The sequence below is a fragment of the Hoplias malabaricus genome, chromosome 4 (genome assembly GCF_029633855.1).
Source record: "Hoplias malabaricus isolate fHopMal1 chromosome 4, fHopMal1.hap1, whole genome shotgun sequence".
Lineage (NCBI taxonomy): Eukaryota > Metazoa > Chordata > Actinopteri > Characiformes > Erythrinidae > Hoplias > Hoplias malabaricus.
In genome coordinates, this window is record NC_089803.1 from 16,026,274 (window position 1) to 16,048,682 (window position 22,409).

Sequence of the window (22,409 nt, forward strand, 5' to 3'; positions counted from 1 at the left end):
AAATTGGCCCCAAAACTGGGGAAAACTTGGCGCAGTCTCTCCATCTTTGTGATTCACTTTCATCTTTTAAATCTGAGATTAAAACACTTTTCTCTCAAAATTTTCATTTATTGTTACCTTGATTAATCTGCTGTCCTGCTTTTGTCTTTATTGATATCATTTTTCATTCTATGTTACTCACTATTAATGTTATTAGTATTATTGTAAAATGAATAAATACAGAAAAAAGTCCGGGGACATCAACATCTCATTATAAATCCATAAATATTACTATTGACGTAGATATAACAGCGCCACAGACACACACACATTCACTCACACACTCACACCTACGGACACTTGATTTACCAATCCACTTACTAACGTGTGTTTTTTGGACTGTGGGAGGAAACCGGAGCACCCGGAGGAAACCCACGCGGACATGGGGAGAACACACCAACTCCTCACAGACAGTCACCCGGAGCGGGAATCGAACCCACAACCTCCAGGTCCCTGGAGCTGTGTGACTACGACACTACCTGCTGCACCACCGTGCCGCCTGCCATTCATCCAGAAGAACATTATTGAGGTCAGGTAGTAATGATGGATCAGAGGACCTGGCTTGCAATATGTTCTAATGTTCCCAAATGTTCAGTGGGGTTGAGGTCAGGGCTTTGTATGAGCCAGTCAAGTTTTCCCCACCATACCCAACCAAACTTGCTTTTTGCACTGCAGCACAGTCATCCTGGAACCAAAAAGGCCTTCCCCACAATGTCAAAAGCATACCTACTGGGGCTGTGTGACTGCGACTCGACCTGCTGCACCACCATGCTGCCCCCAAAAGCACACAATTTTCCAAAATATATCAGTATGCTTAAGAGTTAAGTAAGTTGCTTTGGTTCCTAAATGCTCCCACTATTCAATAATACCACTTAGAGTGCATTATGGATAATCTAGGAGAGAAGGAATTACACAAACTGATTTGTTGTAATGGGGCATTTGATTAAAAGTGTAGTGAGTGGTATGTAAGCGGTTAAATTCTCTCCAAGTCTGCAGTGTTTCATTTTCAGATGCTGTAAAAACAAAAACACACAGGAAATGAAACATTAACTTTCACATTGCAATTAGCAAACTTCACACTCAACATCAGGATAAACACGATCACACACAAGAACTGTGCTAGAAATATAACAACTAAAAGTTCAGATCCCTCAGATCTGTTTTACACACACTGACATATGATAAGATAATCCTTTATTAGTCCCACAGTGGGGAAATTCACATATATAAACCAACATAACGGTTTTTAGGTCACACTGGCTTAAACACATAACGTTTTTAAGAATCCTTTTTCTTTCCTAATATGGTATAATCCCATGTTAAAACAGGCAGTTTGAGCAGAGAGTGGAATATGGGTCTTATCTTTTCCAAATGTACTTTTTTTATGGTGGAAGCCATGAGTGGCATTGGTGAGATGTAGTAAATGCCTGTAAGTGCTTATAAATATTAATGTATTATTTGCATTTCTTACATTTTCTTAAGCTAAAAATGAGCATGAAAACATCTTTACATATCTGTCCGTGTATGAGCAAGTGGTGGCAGCCTCACAGTCTCACATTAGACCTCGCACATTTACATCACCTATGGTCACCAGTGTAAAGAAAACTAATGAATTATTTATTAGTCCCAAAAGACATTAGTAGATGTTAGTTGGGGGACACAGAAAAAGATTAAATCAAAATTATTATTCTGACAAATTTTGGAATATACTCAAAATGACATTTGTGCACTTGAAAGAGCATCTGAAGATTAGCTCATTTGTCCTTCATTTGAGTAGTGAGAATAATACACAAACATATTTATGGAATTACAGGAGTGTGCTTCTAAACCAGAACAACATATAGTTCAATCATTTCACAGAAGTATTTGACATGTCTCAGATGAAAAGATGTTCCCTAAAACGTTAAGAATGTTCTTTTTTTACAGACATTAATATAAAAAATGTAAATCAGTAACTCACTGTAATTTCTGTAGTTCACAGCTTGGATCCTCCAGTAGATCAGAGAGCAGCTTAACTCCTGAATCTCCTAGTTTATTATGCTTTACATTCAGCTCTTTCAGCTTTGAGGAATTAGATTTTAAAACTGAAACCAGAGTGGCACAGCCTTCTTCTGTAATATCACAGTTAATTAGCCTGCAGAGAGGGAAAAAAAACTCTTTAGCCATGAAGATTAACTCTGGAGAACTATTTCTTTGTGTTTAACAAACTCTCAAATAAAACTGATAAGGAAAAATACTGTATGTGAGGACTAAACACCAATTTATGCTCCTTTGTCAAATTGGTGTCACATAGACAAGCACCCTGTGCCATACTCTGATATGCACCTAATTGATGGAGTCCTGAAATATTAAGGGGGATTCCCTTAAACATTGTGGATATCACAGAATTTATAAAAACTGGACAAATACTGTGACCTCTGAAAAAACAGTACCAGCCCTGTATTCATTTCTTTCCGGGCTGTAATTGCAGTGTGATGCAGAGACACAAGTGTACAACTCCATTCACTCTCATTCACACCAAACTATTAGTATACTCAGCTAATAGAAAGCTTAAAAGGCTGCAAAAACTTTTACAGACAATAAAACAAAACAAATACAATTCTGACTGATTTTTTTTTTGCAGATTTCTACAGGTTTTCAGGTGAAAAATGGAACGGCACTGTGTACACAAAGTGAGCCCTTAATGCCTGCTAAACAAGTCAGGGGGCAGCTAAAATTATACTAAGATTATTTTATTTATTTAACGTTATAATTATGCATACTCTACAACAAGACAAGGAGGGTATGTGTGTTATCTGAATTAATAACAAGAAAGTAATCTCACCCAAGTTTCTCCAGTTTACAGTGTTGATTCTTTAGTCCAACAGACAGCAACTTCACTCCTGAATCTTGCAGTTTATTCTCGCTCAGGTTCAGCTCTTTGAGAACTGAAAAGCTTGAGGAAATCACTGAGGCCAGAGCTCCACAGCTTTTTTCTGTCAGATTACAATTACGCAGCCTACAAAGCAAATTAAAAATCAGATCATACCATGCCCATAAAATGTGAGTATGTCTATATGTTAAAGTGGCTGCTGTTAACAGGAACTTACTACCTAGGTGAGGTAAATTTCATTTCATTTAATACAGTTCTTTCAAAAGAATTGCTGTAGCATGCAGAGTTGGAAACTGTTTATAAAGCTTAGGTCCTCAACAGAGGGGCATACACACAGATGCAACAATAGTCCATTCAAGTGCTACTGACAGCCTAACAATAACTGTCAATCTTTGCTTGCAATATGTAATATACAGCCGATAACAGCCTGTATTTGGCTAACTAGCCAAACTTTAAATTGACAAAATGGCTCATGAATTAACCTGACAAAGAAGTTACAATCCCTCGTGCAGTTATTGTAACCCCTGGTAATTAGTAAGAAGGGTTGTAGGAAATGTAATATTTGGTTACTTTTTGGTTACTTTGATTAACCTCATGCTAAAAAAAATGAGAAAGTCCCACTCTAACTGAGGCAAATGTATTCTGTTGCTTAAATGTCTTAGTCTAAGTCTGAGTGTTCCTCACTGAGTGCAGTTTGGTGTTTGTCAGTTCTGTGTTGTGCATTTACTACAATAGTCTTTGTATCGCATTATTTTGTGTCTATGTGTAATTACATTGTTTAACATTTACTGAAACTAAACGGCATTTATGCTATACTTTACATAAAAAAATTCAGAGAAAGCTCTTTCCAGTGTAAGTGGTAGTTCAGAGCTTATCAGTGTGTGCTTCTCTGAAGTAAAGCATGGCACAGCTCAGGCTCTAGGACTTACTGTATTTTCTCCAGTTTACAGTCTGGATCCTCCAGTAAAGAACAGAGGAGATTTACAGAGGAATTTCCTGTGGCATTGCTGTTAATATTTAGCTCTTGAAGGTGTGAAGGATTTGATTTTAGAGATGAAACCAATACAGCACAGCCTTCTTCTCCAAAACTGCAGTTTTCCAGCCTGCAGAAACACAAAAGTCCTAAATGTTGCAGCTCACACAAGTACATGTCACATCTGTCTTTCTATCTACAGACAAAAAAAAAAGAAACACATTCTACTTCTGTAAGTAACAACACATTCTTTGTCAGTATAAAAGAGAGACAAACCCACACTCAGAAAAGACTTAACCACAAGCTAGCTCTCACCCCAATTTCTTCAGTTTACAGTGGTGATTACTTAGTCCAGCAGAAAGTTGCTTCACTCCAGAATCCTGCAATTTATTCTCATTCAGGTGCAACTCCCTCAAAACCGAAGTGCTTGAAGAGAGAACTGAGGCCAGAACTTCACAGCTTTTCTCTGTCAGATTACACTTGCGCAGCCTGTAAAACATATCACAAATCAGACCATTCCTACTAGTGTTGCACGGTATACTGATACTAGAAAAGTATCTTAATACTTTGCCATTAAAAATGGTACAATACCACATACAATGAGTATGGTACTTTAAGGAGGTATAGCCGGTAGCACAACTCATTAGAACACCGGGACTGAACGTGAGCGGGTGAGACAGCTCCCTCGAAGCAGCTCATCTGCTGTAGAGACAGAGCAGCACAGTCGGTCCACACAGCAGCTCACACAGATCAGAATGAGCTGCGAATGTGCAAAAAGGGCTGCCAAAGACACAATTGCTTCCTTTTTCCTTTTTCTGAACTGAGATCACATAATTGATTGAGGCATTCAGCTTTATTCGAACAGTAAGTCTTATGAATGTATGACATAGAGTCGAAGGTGCGGTTGGACCCAGAAATGGTGAAACATTACATGTGGTGTCACATTTAACAAGCAGATAGCAGCGTTTTTGCCGACCACCCTCGGCTTTAGAGAACGTTTTGCCATGGTATCGTTTCAGTATCGGTATCGAGATATTTAGACAGGTATCATATCGAAAGTCATAATTTTAATATTGTGACAACACTAATCCCTGCCATTTTGACAGATCATATTGTTAAAGCTTTTTCATCTCTCAAAATAAAATGGTCCTAAAGACACCATACAGGTAGGTAAGCCCACCTGAACAGGCACAACAGTATGACAGCTGAGAAAACGGGGAACTCATTTAACTGAGTAAGGTTGAAGAATTTGTATTTGGATATATTTACAAACAAAGAAAGATATATTTAAACTGTAAAAAAAACAAAACACAGCTAGAACTTGGAAGATACAAAATTATAGATCATAGTGCATATAGCAGCGCAATAGACATTTTGCATTTTACACATTAACATCCTAGGGATCCGTTAAAAATAAATTGATCCTTTTAATTATGAAAATAACAAAGAAAAATCTGAGTATCTTTCAATCTGTTATTACGTATGTGAAAAAAGAAACCCCTGTAGGGTCAGCGTATGTCTTCAACGTATAGGATCTTTAGTAACCTCACATAAATGATGAATGACAAAACTGATGAATAAATCTGACCTCACAAATGCCCCTCCGCTTCTTGGCACCGGCACAATATTATGTACCATACGTTATGAAAGTCCTTGAATTATTTCACCCCTTTCCCATGCATTATTTAATAGAGTGGTGAACCCCTTCCCATATTTGCTTCTGAAAGCACTATGCCTCTCTGAAATACTCTTTTTGAAAACCCATTATGTTTCCAACCTAACTGTCAATAAACCTTTTTCGGGGGGCATTACACACCCTTACCAGTCATTATTCCGTGTTCAACCTTTTGAAAGGGGTTGTTGACATCAAATTTAAAACAGACTTATATTTTTCCAAAAAAAAAAAAAACAATACAATTTTCCAGCCCTATCTTCAATTAAATATAGGGTTTAAATGGTGTTGTACACAGCAACAGCACGGAAAATGCATGAACATACTTACAGAACTTTTTTGCATGCCTTGATCACTGGCATCAACCTCTGAAGGCATTCCTCTGATGGGTGATATTTCCTCAGGTCAAAATCATCCAGCTCCTCTTCTGAATTCAGTATCAAAAATGCAACAGCTGACCACTGATAGGAGGAAAGAGGAGCTCCACTGGGACCACCTCTTCTCTTCAGGTATTTCTGGACTTCCTCTATTAAAGAATGATCGTTCAGTTCATGTAGGCAGTAGAAGAGATTGATAGTTTTCTCTGGAGAGGGATTCTTCTTAATTTTCTCCTTGATGTATTGGACAATTTCCTCTTTGCTGTGTGAGTGTCCCCTCTGTGTCAGTAGGCCTCGTAAGAGAGTCTGATTGGACTTCAAGGAGAGGCCCATTAGGAAGCGAAGGAAAAGATCCAGATGTCCATTCTCACACTGTAAGGCCTTGTCCACGGCACTTTTAAGGAAATCAGACATTGTTGACTTCCAGAGTAAAGCAAAAAATCTAGTCTTGTTTGGTAGAAGTACATTTCTGTTGTTGAGAATGAAGCACATATATGCATACAAAGCAGCCAGGAACTCCTGAATGCTCAGATGCACAAAGCTGAAAACATTGTCTTGGCGCAGCCCAGATTCCTCAATGAAGATCTGAGTGCACACTCCTGAGTACACTGACACATCTTTCACGTCAATGTCACACTCTTTCAGGTCAGTATCATAGAAGATCAGATTTCCTTTTTCCAGTTGTTCAAAAGCCAGTTTACCCAGTGCCAGGACAAACTTTCTAGTTTGGTCATTGTCAATGTCATGCTTTTCCTGGTACTTTTGCTTTCTGTTTTTGATCTGAAAAATAAGGAAATGTTTGCACATTTGAGTCAGAGTCTTTGGAATGTCATCAGCCCCTGCTTCACCCAGTATCCTCTCTAGAACACTGGCTGCAATCCAACAGAAGACTGGTATGTGGCACATGATGTGGAGGCTTCTTGAAGACTTAATGTGTGTAATGATTCTTTCAGCAAGGTGAGGGTCACTGATCTTTTTCCTGAAGTATTCCTCTTTCTGGGGGTCATTGAACCCTCGTACCTCTGTTACCTGGTTAATACAGTCAGGAGGGATTTGACTGGCTGCTGCTGGTCGAGTAGTTATCCACAGGAGAGCAGAGGGAAGTAGGTCCCCTTTGATAATGTTGGTCAAAAGGACATCAACTGAGGCCAATTGTGTTACATCACCTAAGCGCTCATTGTTCTGGAAATCTAGAGGAAGTCGACATTCATCCAGTCCATCAAATATGAACATGATTTTGTAATTATAAAAGTCTTCTGGCTTTAATTCAAATGTGTCTCTAAAAAACAGATGAACAAGAGCCGTCAGACTGAGCTTTTGATTCGTCATCAAATTCAGCTCTCTGAATGGAAGTGGAAATACGAAGAGGACATCTTGATTCGCTTTTCCTTCGGCCCAGTCCAGAATGAACTTCTGCACAGAGACTGTTTTTCCAATTCCTGCAACTCCTTTAGTCAGCACTGTTTTGATGGATTTATCTTCAAAGATGTCATTATATGAGATGGGTCTCTCCCCTGTTGCAGGTTTTCTGGAAGCTGTCTGAATCTGTCTCACCTCATGTTCTTTATTGACCTCACCAGTCCCTCCCTCTGTAATATACAGTTCTGTGTAGATCTTGTTCAGTAGTACTGATGCTCCAGATTTTGAGATTCCTTCATTAATTTTCTGGAAATGTTCCCTCAGGCTGGATTTATGTTTCAAATGAGAAAAAGGAGCCAGTTCTATTAAATGGAAACAAGAAACATGTATTATTAATTAACGTATATTATAGCTATATGACCTAAATGCAACCCAGTCAATGATTGACACTTATCTTGATTATATTAATAATTTTCAATGATTCAAACATTTTGGGGTCATTACTTTTTAGAAAGGATGTATGGATGTTTTATAAAGGTATGTCTGTAGAAGAAGCTGTTAAGGCCTAGAGCCACAGCTTTATTTGCTATCAGGCCTCTGATAGCCTGTAAGGGCTTCCTCTTGACCAATCCACCAAGGATTCTGGGGTCAATGTAAATGCCAAATACCTATTAGAATTTTCCATTCCATCTTAAATAACACTGGTCCCAGCGATTGAAGAACAGTTTGAAAGAGGGCTAAAAAACATAGCACAAAAAGTAAGGAAATTTGTGATTGGTAGATTATTTCTTTGTTGTAACAAAACATTTGGGCAATAAATCTTATACTGTTAGAAAGCCTGTTAATTTCCCTTAAAATGGTGCCACATTTGTAAGGAACATGCATTTGCGGGATGAGCAGCAGAACTAAGTATTGGCATTGGCAGCTGTTTGGCACTGGCAGAGAGGATTTAGCAAATTTTTCATGGGTGCAACCCACATACTCAGCTCTACTGCTCATCCCACAAATACATGTTTCTTACAAATGTGGCACCATTTAAAAGGGAAATTAACAGGCTTTTCAACGGTAAAATATTTATTGCCAAGAAGCATTAATAAATAAATAATCTACAAACATAAATTTCCTTACTTTTTGTGCTATATTTATTTCAAGCAAAAGACTACAGTGTGCAATTGTAGATCTCAAAAGTGTTGCTGCATGATCAGTGGATCTGAGAGGATGACCAGTGAAATTAGGAAACATGGAAAAATGTTATTGCTCATACTGCTTTGCAGTTTGTTGGCGAGGTGAGTCTGATTTATGGTCATTAGAGCATGCAGTGTGATCTTCAGCGCTCCATCTCTGACACTTCTCTGATCCTCCTTTTCCTCCACCTCTTTCTCAGAGCACTCTGGGTCATCCACAGTCAGCAGCTGCACAAACTTCTTCAACTGTTTCTTTAATATAGAGATGGCCTTTTGCTCCAAATTCTGGTTAAATATTAACAGTAACAGAAAGAATGTTTACAATTATTTTAAAACATGCCCGTAAATATAATAAACTACAGCACATTTGATTAAGGAATCATCCACTATTGTAATTACAAAAGGCAAAACTGAAGTTGATACACATATGTAATTACGTAAGCTTTACTACTTTAATCCATCTGTAACAGGCATTAATTCATCAGTAGTTACACTGTTGTTGCATATGTTGTTCATGTGTAATTACACAGTTATTAGAGACACTTAATATAAAGTGGGACCTCATTTTCACCCAATGCTTAAATAAACATTGAATGAGGAATAATGAACTAGAAGTATACATTAAATAACAAATGTTTCTGAATTTTACTGTTTAGTGATCATTACAATGGGGGATACTTTGCTAAACACATTTAAAGATCTCAGTTTGGTGAGCAGCTAATTTCATATAAAATTAGGGAGAACTAAAGATAATTGCTCATGTGCACTAATAAAACGTCATAACTCAGTCAATATGGTATTTCTCAGTTACATAACCACAAAAAAATTAAAGAGTGAATTACAGTTTTAAACTGCTTTAAACTACGGCTGTCCCAAATACAATATTTTGGACTTCTGAGCTTCGGCTGTGATATTCGGCGAAAATTCAAATACTCGAGGAGTGCGGTGGTGTATATTGTTGTCATTAACAAAATCTGCTTCCAACCCCTACTATAATATCCCTCTCTCCAAACTGCGCCGTGGCTCAAAGCCATACTTTGGCTCCCAGTATGGCTCCACTTGCAGAGTCGTTCGCTAACTTGTGCGTTACACGGTGCCACTAAGAGTATGGAGTGTACACAAATAAACCAGAGATTCTTTGAGGTGTAAAGCTGACAAAAATGAACTGTAGCTTTGCCATGCTTGGTTGTAACTAACTATTATCACCAGTAGATTGACCAGAGGAGGATGAGTCACCCTTGTGAGCCTTGGTTCCTCCCAAGGTTTCTTCCTCAGCTGGGGAAGTTTTTCCTTGCCACTGTCGCCCTTGGCCTCGCTCACTTGAGGGTTTTACATTTTGCTTTTTACATTTCATGTCAAATCTTTGTCTTACTGGAATTCTGTGAAGCCGCTTTGTGACAACATCAGTTGTGAAAAGCGCTATATAAATAAATTTGACTGATTTGATTTGATTTGTAAGTAGGTTGCTGTAGCATGTGAGGCTGTTTAAGGCTTCAACATAAGACTTTTATGTTGACAAAGTTGAATACATGTGGAGTTGAGGGTTGTCTTTATCGCCACATTTATCCAAAAAAAATTAACATCCGAATCTCAAAATTATAAACCGAATACCTACCCAACGAACAAATATCCAAATATTCGGGGCCAACCCTACTTTAAACAACGAAAAATTGAATAGACAGATCAACTGTATTTCTGTACACATGTGCTCTGAAATTTCCTACACACACACACACACACACACACACACACACAAACAGACCTTAAAAATGGAATCCATATTTTTAATGCCAATGTCTGGGCTCTTCTGGACTCTGTACACAAATAAACATTACAGTTAGCTTTCAAAGTATACAAAATATATAGCCTACAGGGTAATGCAGAAATATATAAAACAGCAGGGAAAAGTCAAAGTGAAGATATTGCAAATTTTAAAACCCGCTTTTTGTATTTGGAAACCGTAATACCATTTTTTCCCCCTGCCCTTACACATACAACATATTCTTACTTCAGCTCCTTGGAATTATCCTCATTTCTAAATGTTGCTGGCTGTTCCTTTGATGGATCACTCTTCGTGGACACACAGCTGGGTTCAGGGGGAGATTTAAAAAAGGTGAAGTAACCATCATTGTATTGTATTGTTTTGCTCAATAAATGCATGTGGAAGTGAAATTTTATAACATTCCTAAAACCTTTACCTCAGCTCCGCAGAACATTTCTCCTCACTGAATATAATTGGCTGTCCCATTGACTGGTCACTCCTCATGGACACATTACTGGCTTCGGAAGAGTCTGATCTCTGTCCCTGAACAAGTCTAAAATACAGCCACATAACACACAAGCGTCACATTTTCCTATAAATATGGTATATGTAACAACACAGAGATCAATGATAAAAAAAGAGACTTAAGATGACCTACTCTTAACAGAACAAAATACTGCAAAAATACACATTGACACCTGTGGTTTGTGTCCTGATGTTATGTGGTACTTACCTATTTTATCAGGTCTAAATAGTCGGGCAAATCAGGAGGTGGTTCTTAAAGGGATTTAGTTTGTGGGATGTTCATATTCTCAATGTATAATGTACGAAGTCCTTATAGTCCATAAGTCCCTACTATTACAGCTATTGATGCTGAACTGTGAATTATGGAATATGTAACAAGGACAGAATCCCAAACCTTATATTGATAACATAATTGAGGCGGCGCAGTGGGTGCTCCAGTTTCCGCCCATGATCCAAAAACACACACTGGTAGGTGTTTTTGGCAACTCAAAAGTGTCCATAGGTGTGAGTGTGTGAGTGTGTGCCCTCCACGGTGTTCCTCTCTTGCGCCCAATGATTCCAGGTGGGCTCCGGACCCACATCTTACAGATAATGAATGAATGAATAATTACACAATTGTATCCTGTGTTCATCTTAAAAACTATGTTTAAAAAATGTTCAAATGCACCTCACCCTCAGTTTGAACCCAAAATTATTCAGGTAAAAAGACACTCATGGTGTGATAATAAAGTACATTCTCCTGTTAAAACATTGACAGATTTTCATCTTTTCCATTAAGTGTCAAAGTGAAGCTATTGCAATTTTTTCCCCTGCCCTAACACATGATCCTCCTTTCTAAAGGTTGATGGCTGTCCCATTGACTGCTCACTCCTCATGGACACATGGCTGGGTTTGGGGGGAGAATTAAACATTTCAGATGATGTAACCATCAACATTGTCAATAAACAATCAACACTGTATTGTTATGCTCCATAAATGCATGTGGAAGTTAAATTTTATGACATTTTTGTAACTGTCTTCACCTCGGCTCAGTAGAACAGTCCTCCATTTTGAATATAATTGGCTGTCCCATTGACTGCTCACTCCTCATGGACACATGGCTGGGTTTGGGGGGAGAATTAGACATTTCAGATGATGTAACCATCAACATCGTCAATAAACAATCAAACCTGTATTGTTATGCTTCATAAATACATGTGGAAGTTAAATTTTATGACATTTTTGTAACTGTCTTCACCTCGGCTCAGTAGAACATTCCTCCATTTTGAATATAATTGGCTGTCCCATTGACTGCTCACTCCTCATGGACACATGGCTGGGTTCGGGAGAGTCTGATCTCTGTCCCTGAGCAAGTCTAAATAACACACAACCACATAACACACAAACATCACATTTTGCTAGAAAGATTATATATTTGTAACAACACAGAGATCAATGATTAAAAAAAGAGACTTAAGTTGACAAACAATATGACAAACGCCTGAATATGACAAATACTAATGATTTTTATTATATTACTTATACACAAATGTGAGTAAAAGTACACGTAAAATAACCAAATATTTCTCTGAAAAACAAAAAACTGTCACTGAGTTAATTTCTTTTTATTTATCTGGACAGGTTTTGGGGGCGCTGCGGTGGCGCAGCAGGTAGTGTCACTGTCACAGCTCCAGGTTCCTGGGGTTGTGGGTTCAAATCAAGGGCCTAGAATTAGCAAGGAGAGGGGTGACGTGTCCCCACCAATATCCAGCAATTATTGAATTGTCCCCATCAATAATTTGATCCACCCCAATACAAATACAACCACTGAGCTCTCAACCATTAACTTCACAACAAACTGCCAATTCTCAGTTCTCTTACATTGTCATTTTATCACAGAGCAAAAGAAAAAAAAAAGGGAGGGGGGGGTGTGGGTGGTTCCCACCAATGTCAAGAGCAAATCTATACCATTGGTTTGAGTCCCGCTCCGGGTGACTGTCTGTGAGGAGTGTGGTGTGTTCTCCCTGTGTCCGCGTGGGTTTCCTCCAGGTGACTGTCTGTGAGGAGTGTGGTGTGTTCTCCCTGTGTCTGTGTGGGTTTCCTCCGGGTGACTGTCTGTGAGGAGTGTGGTGTGTTCTCCCTGTGTCCGCGTGGGTTTCCTCCGGGTGAGTGTCTGTGAGGAGTGTGGTGTGTTCTCCCTGTGTCTGTGTGGGTTTCCTCCGGGTGACTGTCTGTGAGGAGTGTGGTGTGTTCTCCCTGTGTCTGCGTGGGTTTCTTCTGGGTGCGCCGGTTTCCTCCCACAGTCCAGAAACGCACGTTGGTAGGTGGATTGGCGACTCAAAAGAGTCCAAAAGTGTGAGTTTGTCAGTGAATGTGTGAGTGTATGTCGCTCTGTGAAAGACTGGCGCCCGCTCCAGAGTGTGTTCCTGCCTTGTGCCAAGAGATTCCAGGTGGGCTTTGGACACCCAATGACCCTGAACTGAATAAACGGTTATAGACACTGTGTGACTGCAACACTACCTGCTGTGCCACAGTGCCGCATGAAGGGCTGATGTGGCTGCTGGTTTTTGTTCCCACCAATCTGGAGGTCACATGGTCAGTTGTTTTACTGAGACCAACTAATTAATTCATTCATTATCTGTAACCGTAATGTCCAGAGCCTACCTGGAATCATTGGGCGCAAGGCGGGAAACACACCCTGGAGGGGGCGACAGTCCTTCACAGGGCAACACACACACACACACACACATTCACTCACACACTCACACCTACGGACACTTTTGAGTCGCCAATCCACCTACAAACGTGTGTTTTTAGACTGTGGGAACACCCGGAGAAACCCACGCAGACACAGGGAGAACACACCACACTCCTCACAGACAGTCACCCGGAGGAAACCCATGCAGACACAGGGAGAACACACCAAACTCCTCACAGACAGTCACCCGGAGCGGGAATCGAACCCACAACTTCCAGGTCCCTGGAGTTGTGTGACTGCGACACTACCTTGCGCAGCAAGGAGTGAAATCAGGTGTGCTCTGGCCTGAATGGACTAAAATCCAGCAGCCCCTCCGGTCCTTTGCAGATAAGATTGCCCAAACCTGTTCTAGAGTCACCAATACACCTACCAACATGTGTTATTGGACCATGGGAGGAAACCCATGTGGACACAGGGAGAACACACCAAACTCCTCACCGACAGTCACCTGGAGCCGGACTTGAACCCACAACCTCCAGGCCCCTGGAGCTGTGTGACTGCAACACTACCTGCTGTGTCACAGTGCCGCACGAATTTTCATATTCTCAACATATACTGTAAGAAGTTCTTATACTGCTATTAAGACATCGATGCTGAACTGTGAATTATGGAATATGTAACAAGGATTGCTATCTTTTTTTTCCTCCTCATTTCTTAACTATATTAGTTGCATAATAAGCAGTACAGTGTGTTTTTCTTAAAAAAACTTTAATAAAAACTAATTTTGAGGCTTTGGGGTTAGAGTAGCAAGCTTGAGGCCAGATGGCCGCTGGTGCAATTCCCAGGATAGGCAAGACAAAATTAATTCACAGCTGAAGTGCACTTGAGCAAGGCATCTAACCCCCAAACTGCTCCCTGGCCTCCGAGGCGGATGGCAGCTCTCTGCCTTGGTGGTGTGTGTTGACTGCCCCTAGTTTTCAGGAAGAATTGCTCACTAGTGTGTGTTTGTGTGTTCACTGGCACGAATGGGTCAAACGCAAAGAAGCAAAATCTCTGAGGGGACCAAGGTGTTTCTTTAAAAATTAAAAATAATAATAATAAACATTTTAAAAAACAATATTTGGACAGATTAAATTATTAATATTTTGAACCAGTCATTATTGCCACTTAGCAAACGCTACAACCCACTGCATTAACTAGAGTAACTCATAGGTTTTATGTCTGATTTTATATTGTATGCTATTCCATAAAAATAGGTTTGATTTCTGGTTTACCAAACCTGACGTATAAATATATAATACAATTAATGTATTTGTTAAAATAAGTTTTATGAAATGCTTTCATTTGAGGTCAAATGCACCTTAGTCTTTGTCCTCCAGTTTGGTCTGGGCTACAGAAACCAAACTTATCCAAACTTGTTCTAATAAGCATTAAAAACAGAGCAGTCACCGCAGATTTGGTCTTATTAAACCTGCTGTAAAAAAATAAGTGAACAAACCATATAAAACCATGAGATCTGATGTGAAAAGCAGAAGACAAACCAAAACTGAAGACAGAACTCAGATGACACTTTAGTTTCTGTTGCAGTGTGATGACAGGCTGGTTACACCCGTGGGAGTGTTTTACATATCTTACATGTTTCACATGTATAGTTATAAACGGGGCCTGTATAGACGGTACATTTTCATGTATTTGTTGTTATTAATTTTATTTAATGTAATGTTTTCTGGAAGTTAACGAACACAGAATACATCGAGCTACTTCCTGTTCGTAATCCGTATTCACAGCACACGTCACACTACATTATTCTCTCACCTCTCTTCTTTCTTTGTATCTTCGTCCGGTGAACTCATTTTTGAAGAGTCGGGGTTCATATGCCCACGTGGTTAGACGTTATCCTCTGAAAACAAGTACACACAAACACAAACGGAGGCAGAGAGACAAAATAATGAATTACATCTAGAAACGAGCCCAGATGAAGAGTTCCCTATACAGCTCTGTCTACGTGTCTAAATTTTTTCAGGGTTCTCTTCGTCTGAAGCGCCTGTTAATTATGAGCAAATAAAGTAAATCCGGTTTATTTTGCATTTTCCTTCTTGTTTTCTCTCTGAAGCCAATTCAAGAAACTCTTCTTAAAATTGACGCTAAAGTTTGTGCAGATTCATTTCCTCTTATGAAACCTAACACAACTTCCCTCTTCAAGAGAGAGAGAGAGAGAGAGAGAGAGAGAGAGAGAGAGAGAGAGACAGAGAGAGAGAGAGAGAGAGAGAGAGAGAGACAGAGAGAGACAGAGAGAGAGAGAGAGAGAGAGAGAGACAGAGAGAGAGAGAGAGAGAGAGAGAGAGACAGAGAGAGAGAGAGAGACAGAGAGAGAGAGAGAGAGAGACAGAGAGAGAGAGAGAGAGAGAGACAGAGAGAGAGAGAGAGAGAGAGAGAGAGACAGAGACAGAGAGAGAGAGAGACAGAGAGAGAGAGAGAGTTGCGCCAATGGAAGTCCAACATTTTTGGCGGTCACGTAACTCATACAGGCGCCACATTCCTATTTCTCCATTTCTACAGCACATTGACGTGTGGTTACATATAAAATAAAAGTCGCCGCTCTTTCAGAATTAGTGTGAAAATCTGGCGTTGCTTGCCTCGTATGTAGATATTATTATCTCAGTTACCGGCATGTTCACGTTGCTGATTGCTTTAAAAACATTACTATATTATTATATAATATTATTATTATTAAATTAATTATTATAACTACTGATTTTAAACATGTACGGAAATCAGTGTGAAATATACCCTACGATTTCTGATAAGTTAGAGGCAGGTGAAGAGATGTCCATAAATCAGTTAAAATCAGTTTTCTAACCCATCATGGTGGTTTCAGTAGTTCTATATGGACCTAATCTTGACCAATCAAAAAACTATCAGATTGGACAAAAGAGGAGCCGTCGTGTCCAAATCTGCTATAAAACGGTATATTAAAATATCACATATATATATATATTGACGTTTAAAATATGTCCTTGACGGACAGACTACTTTTAGACCTATGTTGAACGTCCAGGGACGTTCCTTGTTTACTGGGTTCATTCATTATCTGTAACCGCTTATCCACCTCAGGGTCGCGGTGGGACTGGAAGGTAGAGCCTACCTGGAATCATTGGGCGCAAGGCGGGAATTACACCCTGGAGAGGGCGCCAGTCCTTCACATGGCTCTCTCTCTCTCTCTCTCTCTCTCTCTCTCTCTATATATATATATATATATAATGGTTAATAACCATTAACCATGTGTGGAGACTTAGAATGCTGTTCTTTCTTTACGGTTTAAAATATGTCCTTGACGGGCAGACTACTTTTAGCCCTATTTTGAACGTCCAGGGACGTTCCTTGTTTACTGGGTACTGTTGTGTAACTTTAGCTTAAATTCTATTGCAAAATAAATCCTCATTTCACCTTTTCCACTCGCAACTCTACAATCACACGCCCAGTTACATTTAACAAATACTCCTAGCCAAACATCATACTAGAATGTTTTTTCTCTAATCCCCAAACAGAATAAATCATAAAATGACATTGTGAGAACGTCATTTCCAGCCTGTTCGTTGTTATGCTTATACTTTACAAAAATCCTGTAGCCTTATTATTAACTGTTAACATCCCAGTAAACAATCAATCAACGTTCTCTTAAGGTTGAAAATGAAAGTTGAAAAGACGTCCAAACACAAACATTGAAAAGACGACTATTAGACGTATTTTGGACGTCCATTGACGTTATTAATTGGTCCCGAAATAAATTACTTGTATAAAACGCGTTTTGGACGTCCACTGACGTTATCGATTGGTCACCACTTAACTAACTTATTAAGATGGATTTTGGACGTCAATTGACGTTTAAAATATGTCCTTGACGGACAGACTACTTTTAGATCTATTTTGAACGTCCAGTGACGTTTCTTGTTTACTGGGATTCCCCAAATCTACTAATTTAGTGGGAAAATCCAGTAGCATGCTAACACACTTGTTAATTGGTTATAGATGTGCAGATAATACAAATATCACTCTATATATATCACTCTTTGAACATCTCAAACTTTAAGTGCGCATCACTTAGGCCCGTTCTGCTGTAATTCTACGGCGCTGCTGGTGTCTGCTGCTAACTTCCAGGAACTGTTGAGAGGCTCCATGATCTGCCATTGCTGTAAAAAAAATGATCCATTCGAGTCTATATGGCTCTGACTAAACCGATCCCTAACCTCCCACTTTCTGGTATATGCCTACTGTGTATGTCCCTACCGCTTGCTGATCTCTAAGTGCGTTTCAAAAAATTCTAATATCATCAAAAAGTTAATTTTGTTTTAGTAATTCAGTTCAATAAGCAAAACTCATTATATAGATTCATTACAAACAGAGTGATCTCTTTCAAGCGTTTATTTCTTTGAATGTTGATGATTATGGCTTACAGCAGGGGCGATTTGTTCCTTAGGACGATGGGGCGACACACTACCAAAAGGTAAAGAACATTTTTTTTTGCTGGACCCCATACCAGGCTGGCATAAAAGAGGACTGACTGACACCTAATGTCGAAACACACATGCACAAGTAGGAACTGTTAATTCGGCCGTATTTGACATTTCAGTTTGTGAACTAAGTTTGGAACCATTCTACGAGAGGAGGGCTGTGGAATTGGTCTTATTTACTGTGTCTTTTGTGGTGGGGAGACATTTCGTGGTGTTTATAAAACTCCATATAGCTGCACACAGCCTCCATAAACTTCATGTGTTTTACGCTAACCAGTTACATTGAATAAATAAGTAATTCAAATCAAATCACTAATGATGGCCTTCAGAGTATTCACTGGTTCTGCTCCCATCTACACCTCAATAGACTCCTATAACCATACGTTAGCGCCCGCCCTCTCCGTTCCTCAAAGGAGCGCCTACTAACACGACCAACCCCCCGTACAGGTCAGTCGAGGCTATTCTCATCTCTGGTACCACGCTGGTGGAACGAGCTTCCAAGCACCATCAGAGCAACAGGAACCCTCTCCGCATTCAAGAAATCATTGAAAACCCAGCTCTTCTGAGAGTATCTTTTGCACTGAAAGTCTTTCTTTAATGCACTTATTACTTCCTGCATATTGCACTCAATGTAAGGTATTTTGTATAATTTGTGCTGTAGTTTGAATGTTAGATCCTCTTTTGTAAGTCGCTTTGGATAAAAGCATCTGCCAAATGCATAAATGTAAATGTAAATGTAATTCTTAAAATCAACAAAATGTTCTTCTTTGTTCTTTGGTGGTAAATCATCTAGTATTTATTTTTAAATAAAATGAACCAGAAAAACACTAATGCCAGTGTTATATGTTATGAAAAATAATTTTTTATGCTTTTTACATTTCTGCTTTTATTAGTCCTCTATATTTTCTGTACAACACAATCACAGAGTAAAAACCACATGTAAACAAAGACATTGATACGAAGCCCCAAAGCTTCTCCAGACCTTCCAATGACAAGGGTATGTATTTTGGGCTTTCCTGTTTTTGAAATTCCAGAAACACCTCTGTGAAATCGGCAATTTGGCTAATGGTGGTCTGGCAAAACGAAGCTTGCCAAGTTTCTCTTTGCTCTTGTTTTCCTTTGATTTTACTATCACAGTCCAATCAGCGTTAGGTTTTGTTCTGTATAGTCTCGTCTCTTTTTTGGGCAATTTCAAGATTGTGGTAACTTTCCCAGACTCCTCTCATAAACACTCATGTTAAGGCTCCTTTTTTCGAGCTGCAGAGCTTTCAGTACATTCTCAGTTGGTTCAGTGAGGGCTCGCCTTAACGTACGTTCGTCATATACAAGGTGTGTTCCAAATGGCCCCTACTCTATTCCCTACATTGCTCAGTATGTAGTGAAATATATAGTGAATAGGGCACTGGTTAACTTTAGCACAACCCTAGCGCCGTGTAGAGATAGAGCAGCTAGCAATCTGGTCAGTACCACTTAACAATACTCTTTATATGTACAATACTCCTGCATCTAAAATAAAATATCTGAAAACTGAAGAGTGAAAAATGTATCGAATTTTATGAGTAAGTGATAAAGCTGGTTTCTCTTCAAAATATCTGTGAGGGTGACTCAATGGCAATTTATTTATTTATGACCATAGTTGATTGTTGATACGCTGTAGAGGCAAAGTAACTAAAGTAAATAAAAAAATACCTTTATAATGAACTCCTGGATAAAGTTCTCCACAAACACTGTATAAGAGTATGTAAATATAGAGAATGCTTTATGAATCTACTGGTTACTGGTGTTATTTCTACATGAGGTGACCATAAAAATAAAACTCTTCAATGTTAGATGACACTGTCAAGTTAGATTCCTGCAAGGACGTAGATTTGCTCTTGACATTGGTGGGGACCTATGAATCTAAACCACACCCCCACCCCTCTACCCTCTACCTCTACTGCCTGTTTTTTATTCTTTGCTCCATGATAAAACAAGTTTGTTATGCAGTTAATATCCAAACCATGTTATTCATAGCTCCATGTGTCACTCATGATGCACCTGAGTCTTGCACAGTAACACTCTCTTATGACTGGAAAGTTTTCCTTTCAGTTTTGACGCTGCTCACGACCAAACTACAGAGACTCCCATGACAGCAGGGAAAGGCACAGCCAATCACACTGGTCATATGTGTTACAGTGAGGTGGGACTCGAGTAGAGAACACCATTTAACCCTTTCTGCAGCTCAAGGTTAATGAGACGTTGACAGCTAGGGTTTTGTTTTGGAGGGGATCGAATTAATGTTGGGGACAATTCAATAATCGCTGGATATTGGTGGGGACACGCCATTCCAAAATAATTTGTACAGTGCAATGTGCCAGTTGTCTAGATGGCTAGCTCTTAATTTGTCCAGTGAACAAGTCACCTTAGTAGTTATTGCAACAATTGCCACCCTGAGAGATTTGCCAATGAAAACCCAGAAGTCATTAATAGTCAGAAATGTAGAATAATCAACACAAAACGAGCCCTGCAAAGGCTCGTAAGACTTTAGAATAGTCTCTTCGTCTGGTTCATAAGGCTACACAATCATGGGGTAGACTGCTGACTTGACAGATGTTCAGAAGGCAGTAACTGACACCCTCCTGCTGTATCCAAGTATATGAATGGAAAGTTGAGTGAAAGAGAAAGTTGTGGTGCACAAACAGGGATAACTGCAGCCTTGAAGCCAGAAGTGTCTTACCTGGGCCAACGACTGGACTGTTGTTCAGTGGGCCAAAGCCTTGTTTTCAAATATAAGTTAATTTTGCATTTCATTTGGAAATCAAGGTCCCAGAGTCTGGAGGAAGAATCAAGAGGCACACAATCCAAGCTGCTTGAGTCTAGTGTAAAGTTTCCACAATCAGTGATGGTCATCTGCTGGAGTTGGTCCACTGTGTTAAAACAATTCCAAAGTCAGAGCAGATGTCTACCAGGAAATTCTAGAGCACTTCATGCTTCCCTCTGCTGACAAGCTTTATGAAGATGTGGATTTCATTATCCAGCAGGACTTGGCACCTGTTCACACTGCCAAAAGTACCAGTAGATATTCTGAGCATACAAGAAGGTGTTCTTAATAATAATAATAATAATAATAAAAAATCAAGTGTCTGACAACAGTCATATCAGCAATATTCATTCTTCATAGGTCCATGTACAGCACTTACTTTTCTATGGCACATTCATTCATTCATTCATTTTCTGTAACCACTTATCCAGTTCAGGGTTGCGGTGGGTCCAGAGCCTACCTGGAATCATTGGGCGCAAGGCGGGAATACACCCTGGAGGGGGCGCCAGTCCTTCACAGGGCAACACAGACACTCACTCACACACACACTTTCACTCACACACTCACACCTACGGACACTTTTGAGTCGCCAATCCACCTGCAACGTGTGTTTTTGGACTGTGGGAGGAAACCGGAGCACCCGGAGGAAACCCACACGGACACGGGGAGAACACACCAACTCCTCACAGACAGTCACCCGGAGGAAACCCACACGGACACGGGGAGAACACACCAACTCCTCACAGACAGTCACCCGGAGCGGGAAACGAACCCACAATCTCCAGGCCCCTGGAGCTGTGAGACTGTTCTATGACTCAGAGTTCACTTATTTATTAAAAGTTTACAAGCCTTATCTTTTTCAAACCCCCCTTTATCAGAAAACTCTGATGTAAACAATGTATTGTCATTTTAAACTGAAAGTTTCTCTCTATACGGATAAGACTTACTGAGTTTTCCCGACATGGATCAGGTTTAATCTTGAATTTTGTATTCATTCATTCATTCATTCGCTTATTAAATTCAAGGTCGCGGTGGGTCCTTGGATTATTCCGTGGATTAATCCTTGGATTATTATCCACAAAAAGGGGCACTAGAGAATAGTTTTGCGATTCACTGATTTAGTGGACGATTTTTAAATGAGGAGATCAATTAAAAGGTCCACAGTGGTGGAATTATATATTTAGTATTAAATAGTAACTCATTTTAAATTACCATAAAATAATTAAAAAATTTGTGTATAACATTTTAACTGTAAATTATATATTGGCCACTTTTTCCTTATTTCCTTTCAAGAGTTGTAAAGAGCACTTTTTCTTAAGCAATAGGGCTGTGTTTGCTAAGCACAGGTAGTGTTTACTAAATTTAGCTGTGACCAAAAAAAAAAAAAAAAACCACAAGCTCTCGTGTTTTGGTGGTAATAGCTAGGCTAAACATTTTTTCAAAAACTGGGATATTTAATACATTTAATTTTAAACAGATTACAGTTTGGTTGCAGAATTCGCACCAAATCTTTTGCATGTTTCTCAGTAAATATTGAATTTAGTTTCAGGCAGGGGTCTGCCCCTCCCCAAATCCTGGCATTTGCTACAAAATTATGTTACTTTACAGCTTTTTTTTCTTTACATTAAAAATATAAAATTTAGAAAACTATAAAGATT

At 39.4% G+C, this 22,409-nt stretch overlaps 1 protein-coding gene across 1 annotated transcript; it reads right to left on the minus strand.

Moving 5' to 3' along the window:
* Window positions 1-300: 300 nt before the first annotated feature.
* LOC136694312 (NACHT, LRR and PYD domains-containing protein 3-like) lies at window positions 301-15,614 on the minus strand. Its single transcript, XM_066667765.1, has 13 exons — window positions 15,256-15,614; window positions 12,001-12,117; window positions 11,786-11,863; window positions 10,675-10,791; window positions 10,485-10,562; window positions 10,239-10,290; window positions 8,557-8,761; window positions 5,887-7,654; window positions 4,200-4,373; window positions 3,841-4,014; window positions 2,864-3,037; window positions 2,000-2,173; window positions 301-1,052 (listed from the first exon to the last, which is right to left on the minus strand). Exons 1-13 carry the CDS (start codon window positions 15,312-15,314, stop codon window positions 1,046-1,048), a joined length of 3,177 nt encoding a protein of 1,058 aa, XP_066523862.1. The 5' UTR covers window positions 15,315-15,614; the 3' UTR covers window positions 301-1,045.
* Window positions 15,615-22,409: the final 6,795 nt, after the last annotated feature.